General features: G+C 42.7%; 1 protein-coding gene across 1 annotated transcript in view; it reads left to right on the top strand.

The window, feature by feature from the left end:
• The window catches only part of SLC6A1 (solute carrier family 6 member 1), a 64,331-nt gene extending 49,411 nt beyond the window's left edge, over positions 1–14,920 (top strand). The window contains exons 11-17 of the mRNA XM_036739083.1: positions 5,996–6,108; positions 7,182–7,313; position 8,078; positions 9,473–9,574; positions 10,009–10,109; positions 10,628–10,795; positions 12,454–14,920. Of these exons, the coding sequence (XP_036594978.1) occupies positions 5,996–6,108; positions 7,182–7,313; position 8,078; positions 9,473–9,574; positions 10,009–10,109; positions 10,628–10,795; positions 12,454–12,627 (791 nt within the window). The 3' untranslated portion in view covers positions 12,628–14,920. The remainder of the gene's footprint in view (positions 1–5,995; positions 6,109–7,181; positions 7,314–8,077; positions 8,079–9,472; positions 9,575–10,008; positions 10,110–10,627; positions 10,796–12,453) is intronic.
• The last annotated feature ends 238 nt before the right edge of the window (positions 14,921–15,158 follow it).

Below are 15,158 nucleotides of genomic sequence, written 5' to 3'. Positions count from 1 at the left end.
TAATTATTTTGTTCAAGTAGGTCCATTTCCCTTTTTATCTCTTTGGGATATAGACCCAGCAACCAAAACATTTTGGATGAGGGATTGTCAAACCATCACCTAAATACCTGGAGTGATGGAATATTTACTACCACCATCACTGCCATAAGGCAGCCTATTTCATTTATGGATCATGATGACCATTAAAAAAAGTCTTTTGGGGCAGCTAGGTGGCGCAGTGAGGAGAGCACCAGCCCTGGAGTCAGGAGAACGTGAGTTCAAATCCAATCTCAGACACTTGACATATGTACTAGCTGTGTGACGTTGGGCAAGTCACTTAACCCCAACTGCCCTGCCAAAAAAGCCAAAAAAAAGTCTTTTATATTTACAGGTTTCCCTCCTTGTAACTCTCTCCTTCTCCCAACCCATTTGCACCTAATTCTGGAGATATCTAGACTTAATCCAATGTCTATTTCATTGAACATTGTTTCAAATTGTGGTGCAGAAACAAGAGTGCTTGAATTGGTAGTCACAGGACCTGAGTGCAAATCTTGCTCCTCTCTCTTACTACCTGTGTGGCCCCAGACAAGTCATTTCACTTCAATTTCAACTTTGGGCTTCAGCCCTACCCCCATCTGTAATAATGAGAAGATTAAATCAGAAGACTTCCAAGGTCCCTTCTAGTTCTTTGATCCTATGCATTCTATCAACAAAATGTTTAAGATAGCAATCATAAATCTAACAGGAACAAGACATACATGCAAATAATTATCACACAGTTTTAAATGCATAAAAATAATACAGAATGTTATGAAATCAGAGGGAGAGAACATATCCAGTTGAGGGACTCAAGGAGGGCTCCTCATATCTATCACCCACACTACTCTGTCATTCACTAAACGTTTCTTCCTGTATGTACCTCTAGTTCTTCACATCCTCAACATTCTCTCCTATTCCTAGAAAAAGGCCACAGAGCCCAAGTGAAGGATGAGAGGTCATGGTTTGTTTCACTCCTTTCCAGTCTTTTTCTAATGTTTCCTATTCTATTGCTTTGTAACCTGCTTTGCATTTCTAAGATTTCAAAGCCAACTTGTAGAAAGGTAGTATACAATGCCATAGAACCTAAAAAGTTGAAACTGGAAGAAGCTTTAGCACATCCAATATCAGAACTGGAAAGAACCTTAGAACTCACAATGTTAAAGGTGGGCGGAATCTTGGAACATGGAATGCTAGAATATTGACTATTAGAGCTGAAAATGGTAGACCATAGAATGTTCAAATCTATCATGCAAGAGGTGGGATGAACCTTCGAAATCATCTAATCTCAGAGTTCTTAACCTTGTTAGTGCTATGGACTCTCTTAACTGTCTAATGAATTCAACCAATACACCCTTTCTCAGAAAGCATTTTAATAATGGAAGGAAATATTAAAATTCAGTTAGAGCTTAGTGAAAATCAATATGTAATTCTTTTCCCATCTAAGCTCGTAGATTCTTTGAAGTCCACCTGTGGACCCCAGGTTAAGACACCTTGGTCTAGCCCGACTCCCTCAGTTTATAGTTGAGGGCTGTAAATGTGAAATGACTCAGGCAATATGACACGGAGAGATAGTAGCGGATAGAGAATTCAGGTTGCCATATTCCTAGACTGGCTCTCCTTACCTCCTTCTTTCTCTCTGCTCTCTAGCTCCCCTTTCCCAAGGACTTGGGGCATGAGTGGGTAGAATTCTATCAGCAAATGCTTAATGACCCCTTGGCACATGTGAAGTACTGTTCCAGGTCCTATGGAAGGGAGGATGCCAGGAAAAGTTAGATTGAGTCAGTGGGGTGGAGATGGAAGAATACCAGCGTTGAATTGAGAAGACCAAGGCTTGAGTTCCAACTGTGTCATTTATCATGGATTTTGAAGCTGGAGGGGATCTCAGAGGCCATCTAGTCCAACCCCTTCACTTTCCAAATGAGGCAACTGAGGCCCAGAGGGATTAGGTAACTTTCCCAAGGTCACACAAGGAATAGAATTAGAGATTACACTTAGAGTCATAAATCTAGAGCTGGCAGGGGCCTCAGGGACCATTTAGTCTAATCTCCTTTTTTTTTAGATAAGAAAACTAAAGCTAAGGGAGATTAGGTGATTTGTCCATGTTCACAAAGGTAAGCATCAGGAGCAAGATTTGAACACAGGACCTCTGACTCCAGAGTTAGTGCTTATTCTCATAAATCATTTTGTCATTCTAAATCTCGGTTTGTCCATCTGAAATATACAATTAATGCTATTTGTCCTACTTTCTATGAAGAAAGTACTATAAGTGAATTATAAGAGGACATAGAACCTACCCTCAAAGGGCCAGCAATCTAATTGGGGCAGTAAATGCAAATAACTACTCCACAGGTCAGTATGGGATAAGTGCTACAGATGATAGGTACTGCAGGAGGTCAGAGGAGAGAGAATGAACCAAAGAGAAGATAATTAATTTTCTGCATTTTGAGATTCACAGTTGACAATCTCTTAGTTCTTGGAGGTCTGAGCAGAAATCTATTAGCTATTGTACCCTTAGCTAAGAAGTCTAAAATTAGAAACCTACTTATTAAGAAATCCCTAAGAGGTTATTACTTTGCCTTTGATAGGGTGTACAACCTTGGAGAGGCCATGACCTAGAGCTAATCTGGGATTAGGGCTGGTCCCCCAAAAAATGATGCTCACTGTGCCAGAAGGCTTCCAGAAGCACCTCCAAGCCCTATTCATGCTGTATGCATTTTTGTGTTGGGAGGGAAGTAATATGAGAAGTGTTGTCATAGTCACCATCCAAAAAAAATTATTTAATGAAAGACTATTGTATGTTCGTGAAGTATGAATGTGGGATAAGGAAACCAGGGGAGAAACAAATTACAATAGCTAACACTGATACAGTACTTTAAGGTTTGAAAAGTTCTTTATGGATATAGCTCTTCACAACACCCAGGGAGATAGGTATCATTATCATCCCCATTTACAGGTAAAAAAACTGAGGCAGACAAAGATAAGTGACCTGTCCAGGGTAGCACAGCTAGTGCTGTGCAGTCTGAGCCTCGGCTTGAACTCAAGTCTTCCTGACTCAAGGTCAGCCTTCTATCCACTGCTGCATCTGGGTATCTCAAACCCCAGCCCTCATGAGCCATCTCTTCATTTAGATAGCTGTGTGATTAGATTAATAAGATTTTGTTCAGATAAACGAAGTTTAGACTGTGACACTAGAGATACAGAAGTTCTATACATTTAAAGTACATGAAATTTAAGTTGGAGCCTGGGCTGAGACCTAACCTCTGCCCTCACAAGCTTACATTCCGGTCAGGAAAACTGGACGTGCCCAAACTAAAAATAGCATAGACTTCTCTTTACTGGTGATTCAATGTCCAGTGAGAGGTACAGATAGGAAGGTGCTCTGGGGATTGGCAAGGTGAAGAAGTCAGGGAAGGTTTTATGAAGATCAGGGCCTTGGACAGGCAAAGGGGTATATAGGTGTGGTGGGGGAGGAATATTATAGCCACAAGTCTCTGCCCATGGGACTTTCCCCAGCCTCCAATTCCTCCCACTCCACCCCATCAAAGCTTACCCTCCTGGGTCACATATCTCTCCACTAGCATCTAAATACACCAGGGTCAACTGTAGTGATTTACCTTTCCCAGATAATGTATGTATTTTAACTGAGGCCTTAATTTCTAATTACACAACAGTTATCTATGGAGCAGCTGTCTTCACTAGGCTCTGGGGATACAAAGATAGCCCCTGTCCTCAAGGAGTTTATAGTCTAGTTGGGCGGACAAAACTAACACATGTGAGAAACCAGCCCACATTGCAAAACAACCTACTCAGAGCAAAAGATTGTGGTACAGATACCTAGGGCTCTGGGAGTTCAGAGAAGAGGAACTTGATGTGGGATGGAAAAATCAGGAGCACTGCTGGAAGAGGTGACATTTGGATTGACCCTCAAAGGAGAGGTAAAAGTGAATAAGCCTTGGTTTGTTTACAGCTAGGGTGGAAATTAAGACTAAGGCAATGCGAATGAGAGGGGACCAAAAGTAGTCGGGGTAGTTGGGGTAAAAAACAATAATTGGCATCCTCACACAATATGTGCAGCCCCTGTTCAATGCCATCTCCTCCATGAAGCAATCCGATTTGTTTAGCCTGACCCCTCTGATCTCATAACCTCTTTTGTTCCTTTTATACTATGATTGCATGATAATGATTTTGTGCAACATCTTAGCATCACTATTAGAATGAAGCCTCTTGAGGGCAGAAAACATGCTATTATTGTGTCAAGCACAGAACCTTAAAGGGGGGAGGAGGAAGAGGAAGGAGGAAAAGGAGGAGGAGGAGGAGAGGAGGAGGAGGAGGAGGAGGAAGAGGAAAGAGGGAGGAGGGGAGGAGGAGGAGGAGGAAGGATGGAGGAGGAGAAGGAGGAGGAGGAGGAAGGAGAGGAGGCAGGAGGGAGGAGGAGGAGGAGGAAGGAAGAGGAGGGAGGAGGGAGGAGGGAGGAGGAGGAGGAGGAGGAGGAAGGATGGGGAGGAGGAGGAGAAGAGGAGGGAGGAGAAGCATTATATAGGATTGTAAAATTCCTTCCATATATTATTCGATCCTCACAATAACCCTGAGGTAGTTGCCATTATTATCCCCGTTTTATAATTTTGAGGAAACTGAGGCTGCCTTTGTTTATCCTCACAACATGATGTGAAATTGTGCTGTAATTATCCTTATTTTACAGTTAAGAAAATTGAGGCTGATAGAGGTTAATAGACCCATCTAGGATCACATGGCAAATGGGTGTTGATGAAAGATTTGAACTCAGGTCTTCCTGATGTCAATCCCAGCAGTCCACCCACGATGGCACCTACCTGCAAGTCACTCATTAACAAAAAATGGTGGCCACTTCCGGCCCTGCTGTTGGGCAGGTCAGAAGATGCATGGGAATTAAGTCTGGGAGAGATGTTTAAGGTCCATCAGTCCAAAACCATTCATTTTACAAATGAGGAAAATGAGACCCCCAAAGATGAAGAGTTACTTGTCCAGGATTACACAGTAAATTCCATGGGACCTCTAACTCAAGTCTAATGCGCTGTTGGACACCTCACATCTTCATGGGTCTAGGGAAGGCCTACTTTTCTGCTCTATGGTGCACCATACCAAGAGAAGCCTTCCCAGGGCTATCACAGAAAGAATGAGGGTAATGGCACTCTCTGATTTCCTCATGTTTCCAGTTCATTGACAATTTAAAGTTCAAATAAATTAACAAGCACTTAAGCGTTAACTATGTATCAGGCACTGAAGATACAAAGAAAGACAAAAAAATCCCAGTCCTTTCCTCAAAGAGCTCCAGTCTAATGGGTGAGGTACATGCAAACAGCTATAAAAAACAAGATATCTCCTGGATATACAGGATAAACTGAAGATAATCCAGAGGGAAGAAGGCATGAGCATTAAGAGGGCCTGGGAAAGGCTTCTTGTAGAAGGCAGAATTTTAGCTAGGACTTGAAGGAGTCAGGAGGTAGAGATGAGAGGGAGAGAATTCTAGGCACGGGAGAGACAGCCATTGAAAATGCCCGGAGTTGGGGAAGTAGTGTCTTGTGCTAGAAATGGCCAGGAGACCAGTGCTGTGAGAATTTAGAGTTTATGGGAGGAGTAAGGCATGAGAAGACTGGAAAGGCAGGGGGAGGGGGCATGTTATATAGGCTTTGAACATGAGAGGACTTTCTATTTAATCCTGAAGATGATAGGGAGCCAGTGGAGTTTATTGAATAGGGGGTGATATGGCTTTTGGAAAATCAAGTTGACTGCCTGTATGGATGATGGACTTGAGTGGGAAGAGACTTAGGCAGACAGAGCCAACCAGAAGGCAACTGCCATCGTCCAGGCTTGAGGGGATGAGGGCTTTCTTCACCATGGTGGTGAACATCTCCACAGACGAGAGAAGGGGGTATGTACCAAGGGAAGTTAAGTTAGGAACTTAATAAATGCCAATTGAATTGAATCGACTCTTTTCCAGGTCCGGGGCTGGCATTCTTGGCATACCCAGAAGCAGTAACCCAACTGCCCATCTCCCCACTGTGGGCCATCCTCTTCTTCTCCATGCTGCTCATGCTGGGCATTGACAGTCAGGTGAGGACTCTCTGCCTCGCTTTTCCCTCTTCAGCCTGCTCTCTGGCTTCAAAAGATAAAAGGATTTAGAGTTGGAATGCATATTAGGAATCATCTAATCCAAACCTCTCATTTTACAGATGAGGAAATCAAGGCCTAGAGGTCAATGACTTGACCAAGTCACACAAGTAGTAAGCGATAGGTGGGATTCAGACACCAGTTCTCTCATCCAAGCCTGTTGCATTTGCATCGTATCAGGGATCTGGCTGGATGGCATGATACCATCAGGCTACTTAATAGCCTGGTTGAAAGATCTTCTAGGATTTGGGTATCTAGTGGTTGGGAATTCCTGGCTACAGGCTGTGATGTGCCTAGCATCTGAGTTGGAAAGGGAACCTTCAGAGTCATGTCATCTAGAATCATACCTGATACAGAAATTCTCTCTAAACCACTCCTGACAGATAGACATCCCTACTCTATTAGCCGGTTGACTCCTCAAGGGCAGGGACTGGCTTTTGTCTTTTTTTGTATCCCCAGCACTTAGCACAGTGCCCAGCATAGAGTAGGCACTTAATAAATGTTTATCGACTAACTGACATAGGAGGTGTTTAATAAATGCTTTTAAGTGACTGTATACTTTCTGAGACAAAAGTACTGTCTGAGACAAAAGGCTCCCTACCTCATAAGATAGCTAATTACATTATTAGACAGTTGTAATTTTTTAAAATGTTGGGACCTGCCTGACAGTACCACCCTACTCAGTTTCCTGAGAATTAGAACACAAAGGAAGCTTTAACCAAGGACAAAATCTTATTCCTGGAGACATCTGTAATTCGGTTCGATTTTTGGCATTATTTGTCAAGCCTAACCCAAAAGAATTCTGGGTAGGGCCAAAATGGAAAAATGGATGGATGCTAATTTGGGGGGGGGATGTATGGAGAGGTCAGGTCTTCTCCTAAATCTAGGACCCCACCCCAGGACAGCCAGGACCATTTATTTTCTCATGCCAATTAGTCTGAAAGGGAATAAAGACTTGTTGCAGGGTGAGGTCTCTGAGGGAGGACACTGACCTCCTCTGCTTATCTTCCTGGAAGTTCTGCACTGTGGAAGGGTTCATTACAGCCCTGGTCGATGGCTTTCCCAAAATTGCTCCGAAGCCGAAGGAGCTCTTCATTGCCATGGTGTGTATTGTCTCCTACCTGATTGGTCTTTCCAACATCACTCAGGTGAGTGTTACTTTCTTCTCTTCCTGTCTTCCACTTCCATCTCTGCTTTCCTCCCTCCAAACCCCTCCTTGTCCCCAGGACCTCTCATTAGGGACTTCTGACTTTAATAGTAATAGCTTTCATTTATATAGTGTTTTAAGGTTTGCAAAGCACTTCCTCTATTATCTAATTTGATCCTCACACAACCCTGGCAGGTAGGTGCTATTATTATCAGTGTTATTAGTATCACCATTTTACAGATGAGGAAACTGAGGCAGATAGCAGTTAAGGTGATTTTCCCAAGGTTTGAGTATTTGAGGCTAGAGTCTAACGCAGATCTTCCTGACTCCAGGTTGAGTACTCTATACACTGTGCACCTAACTGCCTAAGAGGGCTTGGGAAAAAGTCCAGAAGAGTATGGCTTCATAGCAGAGGACCAAGGACCGTTGGCATTTATTGAGTATATATGCCTCCCTTTCTCCCTCCCTTCATTCATTCAGAATATTTTTACTGAGTGCCTACTCTGCCTAGCTCAGAGCTAGGTGCTTTGAGAAGACACAGAAGAAGAAGACATAGTCCCTGTCCTCACAGAGCTTATCTTTTGGTCTATTAGAGGAGAGGAACAATAAATTAATAGTAGGGAATTTTACCACCATAGGAATTCCTAGAGGAGGAAAACACCCTTCTACTACAGTGCAGATCAGCACCCCCTCTGCCATTTGTAGTCATAGATCACTGCCTGGAGCAACAAAGTGGAAAGTAAGGAACTAGAAGGAGATGCCCAGGGTCACACAGGCAGTATGATCAGAGGCAAGACTTCAGTACAGGTCTTTCTGGTACCAAGGCCAGCTCTCTCTCCATTATACCAACTGCCCCTCATCAACAAATCATAACAGAGTTCGATTGTAGTCCACACATAGCCAGTCTTTGGCCAAACCCATAGGGGATAGAAAGTGTTGGAATTTGGGTCACCATGGGGAGATGTGAAAAAGGGACTGACCTGCTCAACAGGATGTAAAACAAATCCCCATGTCTCTTCCCCCTGTGAACACAGCAAAAGGTTTTACAAGTAAAATTCAAGAGTACTCCTGGATCATGCCAGAGCGTTAGAAACCCTGAGTGAGTGAAGGTCCATGAGTTCAGAGAAGAGAGTGACCTCTGAGGGCTAGAATTCTCCAAGAAGACTTCACGGAGGAGCAGGGTTTGTTCTATTTCAAATCAACAGTGCTATTGATGCCAGGCAGCTAGGTCTCCTAGAACAAGCATATTCATCATATTAATAAAGTTGGATCTTTTACAATCAAGTGCAAAAAGAAATGGGAGTGGCTAAACTATAAATAAGCGTCCCTGTGGGTCTTATGTTGACTTAGGAAACCATATATCAACATTATCTATGTTCTATTGTATTTTAAGTATTTCCCAAATACATTTTAATCTGGCTTGGTTCCACACTCAAGACTTGTGGGCTGCATGCAACCTACTAACCCTGTTTGAGAGACAGCATGGCATGGTGGATAGAGTCCTGGCTTTGGTGTCAGGAAGACCTAAGTTCAGGTCTCACCTCTGACACATCTCCTCTCTGAGGTCTTGGGAAAGTCACTTCTCAGTGCCCCAGGAAAGTCTCTAAGACTATAAATCACAGAGGAGTTAATGATATGCACCACCAGAGGGAGATTCCATTCTAAGTTACTCCCTACACCAATGAAATCAAAGATCTGGACTCATAAACTAAAATTTTAAAAAAGCCATCCCTAACCACCTCCACAAAAAAAACACCTTGTTCTATTAGTTAAATGGCATTAGGAGATTAAGACCCCAGATAGTCATGGTGCCCTTCTTCCCACCTCTGGCTGGGAGGTGAAAGGGTCTAAACTCCAGCTGGTCTATAGAATCACTTAATCTTTTTTTTTCCAAATTTACATAAACACACACACCACACACACACACACACACACACACACACACGCCCCTTGAGAGAGTGCTTTAAATTTTACAATGCATGTTCCTCACACTAGACCTAGGAAACAGTGAATCAAAGTCCTCAACCTTTCTAGCACATGGTCTTCCCTGATTTCACCTTCTGTTTTGTATTTAACTTTCAATTCTCCTTGCTAGCCTAGTCTTTAGCTAGTGCCGTTAAGTCTTCTGGAGTTCTAAGGGAATCTCTCCTGCTCTTACAGGGTGGGATTTTGTGTTCAAGCTTTTTGATTACTACTCAGCCAGCGGAATGAGCCTCCTCTTCCTGGTGTTCTTTGAATGTGTTTCTATCTCCTGGTGCTATGGTGAGTGTTTTGTTCTTCTCCCCACCTCTTCTCCCCTGCCCCTCTCCTGTTTCCCTCCTCATCCCCTGAAGATAAAAGGCAAAGAAGAGGATACAGCGGTCTGAGCCCAGGGAAGTTCTACCCAATCAGTCCTACCCAGCTTCTGTGGGAACTCAGCTCCCCTCTCACTTCAGTGCACCCACACTTTTAGTTCAGCTTGGGCATGAGAGGCAATACAGTTATAATAAAAGGAACCACTAGGCTAAGTGTCCTGAAGCTTTTATTTCAGCTCTGCCATCAATTAGCTTTGAGAGTTTATCACCTTTGGGTCTCAATTCCCTCTTTTTTTCCAACAAACTTCTTGTGGTAGGGTCCATGGACCCGGTCCCCTTGGCAACGAGGCAGGATCCCTACCTGAATTTCACCCTTGACCCATTATTTTGCTCTTGTCTTAGGTGTCAACCGGTTTTATGACAACATCCAGGAGATGGTTGGCTCCCGGCCCTGCATCTGGTGGAAACTCTGCTGGTCCTTCTTTACTCCAATCATTGTGGCGGTAAGGATGACCCCTGGACCCAGGTGCACTTGGTGCAAGAGAATTTTCTTCTAGTAGCAGAAAGGGATAGGTGTCCAGGCCATCAGGGAGGCTAAGGCTATATCCAAGAATTCCTGGCTTGTTGGTACAAGCTTGTCTTTCCACCCTATTTTTCCTTAGCAAGAAAGGCATTCACTTGGATTTGGATCCTTATGATTCGCAAAGTCCTAGGTTCCCTCCACCCAGAGGGACCTGAGAGCTGCCCAAAATCTCATAATTGGGTGCCCCAGAAAGTGGTCCAAGACCATAGTGGAAAACTGCTCCAGCCCCTGATGATAGGGTCACCTTCCCTGGACCTCCTAGAATAAGTGATCATCATGAGTGGTATCCCCAGTGTCATGTTTGGGGGGACCTGGGCATGAAAAAGATCCCTTTAGGGACTGGCAAGAGGCTGTTTCTGCAAAGGGGTTTAAGGGATGTGTAGTATAAGCCCAAATAGCTGACCATTTGCCTATATATTCTGTCTGCTTGTTTCCCAGGGTGTCTTCATTTTCAGTGCAGTACAGATGACTCCACTCACCATGGGCAATTACGTATTCCCCAAGTGGGGGCAAGGCGTGGGCTGGTTCATGGCCTTGTCTTCCATGGTCCTTATCCCTGGCTATATGGCTTACATGTTCCTGACCTTAAAGGGCTCTTTAAAGCAGGTAAGGACAGAGTCCCTGGGAGCACAAGCAAATGTATCTCTTTAAGGTGCGTTCCTTTGGACCAAAGTTCAGCCAAAAGCTCCTCCCCCACTTCACCCAAGAATCATCAGATATAACTACTAGATGTCATGGGAGTACAAGAGAATTGTGAGACATAGCCATTGCCCCTTAGGAGTTTACTGGCACACGTGAAACAATATGACATAATGTACCTAAAAAATAAATAATTGAGTTATTATAGGACTTTTAAGATTTACAAAGAAGTCCTCACAGCAATCTTGGGAAATAGGGTACTATAATAGGGACAGCTAGCCTTTATATGGCCACGTGGCATCATGTATACAGGGCCAACCTTGGCATTAGCAAGATTTGGATTAAAGTCCTGTCTCTGATATTATTTAGCTATATGACCGCGGGTCTTTTAACCGTATATACCATTCTGAGTGTCTACATAGGTGTGTTAATGAGCGTGTGCATATATTTACACACACATATGCATATGTACATAGAGACATATGTGGGTATGAATGTTTATAGACACGTGTTATATTATGTTTGTATTCACATTCACGTGTACATAGGTGTACATGCTTATGTATATATGTGTGCAGATGCACATGTACGCACCTAGACATAGACATAGGAATGTGTGTATGTATATGTGTATGTATGTATGTATGTATACGTATATAAACCCTAATTAGTGCAGTGAGTAGAGCTCTGGACCTGGAATAAGGAAGAGATGAGTTCCAGTGCAGCCTCAGACTTACTCGTTGTGTGACCCTGGGCAAGTCACTTGACTTGTAGGTCTGCCTCAGTTTCTTCATCTCCAAAGTGCGAATAATAATATTATCTACCTCCCAAGGATATTGTAAAGTTAAAATGAGCTAAAATGGGTAAAGTGTGTTCCAGTCTTAAAGTGCTATATCAACGTTAGCCGTTGTTACTAGTATTGTTTTTATAAATGTAAATACGCAGGTTCCCAAAGAACTTTTAGACACTGTCTCGTTGGAGTCTCGTGAGAACACTGTGAGGGGAGGAACAGCAGGTATTTTTAACCCCATTTGACTGATGATTTGCCAAAAGTCATACAGGATCCAAGCCTCAAAAGTAGAGTCTGAACCCTGCTTGATTCAAGTCCAGAACTCAGGGCACTACTTGTCCAAAATAGTGCCTACATTTTATTCCCATTTCATAGATGAGAAAACTGAGGCATGGAGAGCCTGAACTACTTGCCTAAGACCGCACAACTCCTATGACTCAAACCCAGGTCTTAGGACTGATTCCCAATGCAGTGCTCTTGCCTTTCAGACCATAACTTCTTTAGGATGTCAGATCCTTATGGGACACATATTGACTTAGTTTTTAAAATGTGGCATTATCTAGGTTTGATTTTTTAATTTATTTCTTTTTTATTTATTTTGTTAAATATTTCCCAATGACATTTTAATCTGTTTCTGGCTAAACTCTGGAGTGTCATGACCCAGGGACAGTGTTTTAAACAACTCTAGTATAAAGAATGCTGGCCTTGGAGTATCTCCAGGTCTCCTCAGATATTGTTTACAATGCCTCAGCTCAGTCCTGTGCCCACTCAGTGGCTCTAGAGAACTCCTCCACGTATCTTCATACCCTTCTTTTCCCCTCCCCCCACCCCACAGCGCCTCCAGGTCATGATTCAGCCCAGTGAAGATATAGTTCGTCCAGAAAATGGGCCAGAGCAGCCCCAGTCAAGCAATTCGGCCAAACAAAGAAGCCTACATCTAGCAGGTTGCCCGTGGCACCAAGACCAAGAGGACGCTGGAGAAAACTATCACTCAATCCAACCTGGTTGAACATGACCACAAATTGATGTCTGAAGATACTATCGATCAACCTACCTCTAGTGGCAAAAAGAGACCATCACCACTCAAAGGGAAGTGACGTGGGGACTGTCAGATCATTTGGTGGGCTCCAGTGGGTAGAAACGACTGGCGGCTTTCCAGCAATCCACAGACTGTTAATGTTTTTAATCCTTTCTCAATAAGAATTGAATTATTGTGGAATTTGTAATTAACAAATAGGGCATTTTTATCCCACCTTGTGGCACAACCAATGCTTTGAGGTTCTGTGCTATGGATTTTTTCATCCTTTTCGTGACCTATTTCTTACCCACGACTGTTATCTCTGACTTTGCAGGAGTTCAATTCCATTTGAAAGCTGTTTTGTACGTGTGAATACAGTATTTTGTATGCTGAAGATTTCCAGGGAAAGCTTGCCCTTAAGGTGTCCAACCAGCTCTGTTCTTGGGTTATTTCTTGCATTCTTCTCTCTTTGAGGCAGCTTAAGCAGAGTGACGTTAACCACCCGCCCCAAATCACATCAGGAAGGTCGGTTTCTTAGAGCACAGTCTTAATCCTTCCCTAGAGCTGTTCGAAGCAAAACTTTCCATCCCCAAAAGGAAACTGCCAATCAGGCTTTTCTAATGATCAGCCTGTTTCTCTCTTTCTTGCCCATATGGGTGCAGGAAACACAAAAGGATTTTTTTCCAACCATTCCAGGGACAAAAATGTCCCATTGCTGAAAGTCAGCAGAGGTGGTGCCATCATATGTTGGTCCTAAGATGCCTGACTAAAAGTACAAAACAGCTGCAGATTTAGCCAAATTAAAAGGGCCTGCCCAAGGCTCAGCTCTGACCTGTTTGTTCATTCACTTCTCCCTATCATTCTTGAGTTCTATAAAGGGGTAAAGGGCTTTCCTCCATCCCCTCCCTGCTGATGCCAGTCTGGTCTCCAAGGCCCTAACAAAGTCAAATGTTATGCCAAGGACCCCAGTGGCACTTTGAAGATTTAAAACACACACATGCACACAACCTTTTGGTTTGGGGGACTTGGGTTGTTCTGCCTTTTTGTTTCCTTTTGATGGCATTTGTTGCAGTGACAGTGTCAGTAGCAGTGGCAAGATGATGGTGGCCATGGCGTGAGGACAGTTTCTCAGTAAAATACTAAAATTCCATTCACAGAGCTTTTCTCCTTTGGCAGCTCCAAGTAAGACATCTGAAAATTGAAGGATTCCAGTGTCTGATTGAGAGAGAGAACTGTGTGATGCAGCATGTTTTCGCGACCAACTTTCTGTGCATCATAAATAAGTCCTTAGCGAGCCCACGAACTGCATAGGGCAAACCTGTGACAAATATGGTAACTAACTGTGACTCAGTTTATCTTTTTGTCGTTTTTGTCTGAAGGTGACCAACATATACCCATTCTTGCAATAAAGTATTATTCTCAGAATGTTAAGCACATTATTGTAGAAAACACATATATACATATAAATATATAAATACACACAGTACATACACATCTATTCTGCTTGCATCATACCCAGTCTCACTTTGCAAAACATTGTTCAATAGTTTTGAAACCATTTCCAAGCTGTAATATAGCCTCAACCATAAGGCATTTTAAATGTCGATAGCTGAACTTACTATGAAACAAAGACATCTTATAAATCTTTGGGGTTTAAGATAAAAAAAAAGAAGCCCACCACAGTATAATCTCATGCTATCCGGCCATCATTTCCATGCTGTCTCTGGACTGCCATTAGAAAAAAAATAAAACCTCTTCCACCTTTTCTCTTGTGTTAAATGTTAAGCAGATCCCATGTTGTTCTAAGCTCATTGTCAAGTATTTCATGTGTGACTGTAAACATTTGTAAGAAAGATGTCTAGCAGGAAGTCCCTGAGCTGGATTCTGCCCAGACATCTCATATATAGCACAAAATTAGTGTTGTAGCCCTCCCTGTGTGAACTGTGAATAACTGTAACTTTTTGTAGTATCTGCCCTGAAAGAAAAAAAGATATTGTATTATCATATATGCTTTTTGCAATAAGGAATTTATTCTCAGAAACACCAAGCAAATTTATCTCTATATAAAAATATATATGTAATATATACATAAAAATATATACAGAGCCTGTTAAAAGAGTACAGTATTATTTAGAAGGAAAGAAAAGACCTGTTCTATGGACCAAATGAAAATATTATAAATGAAAATGCATTTTAACTGTCTAAAATGGTGTCATAATTAAAGCACGATTGTTATGTAAGTTTCCAAGAGTCTAGAGAGACAATAAAGGTACATTATATGATACCTTTGTTTCCCTGGAGTCCTGATGTTTTTGCCTTGTTCTTTCTTTCTCATTGAAACAAGACCCTTCTCCCCAGGCACGCACAGCATGATTAGAACTCAAAGGGCAATAGGAATGGAGTTACCCCAAGGTTCGGGAAAAGGGAACTAAGCAGTTGTGAATGACTTTCAGCCTTAAGGTTGACCCTCAACAAAATAATAAAGGAGAAAAGAAGCTGTGTAGATGAGAGAGTGGAGCTAT

The sequence above is a fragment of the Trichosurus vulpecula genome, chromosome 9 (assembly GCF_011100635.1).
Source record: "Trichosurus vulpecula isolate mTriVul1 chromosome 9, mTriVul1.pri, whole genome shotgun sequence".
NCBI lineage: Eukaryota > Metazoa > Chordata > Mammalia > Diprotodontia > Phalangeridae > Trichosurus > Trichosurus vulpecula.
Note: the sequence above shows the minus strand (reverse complement) of the source record. Positions and strands in the feature narration are given on the sequence as shown.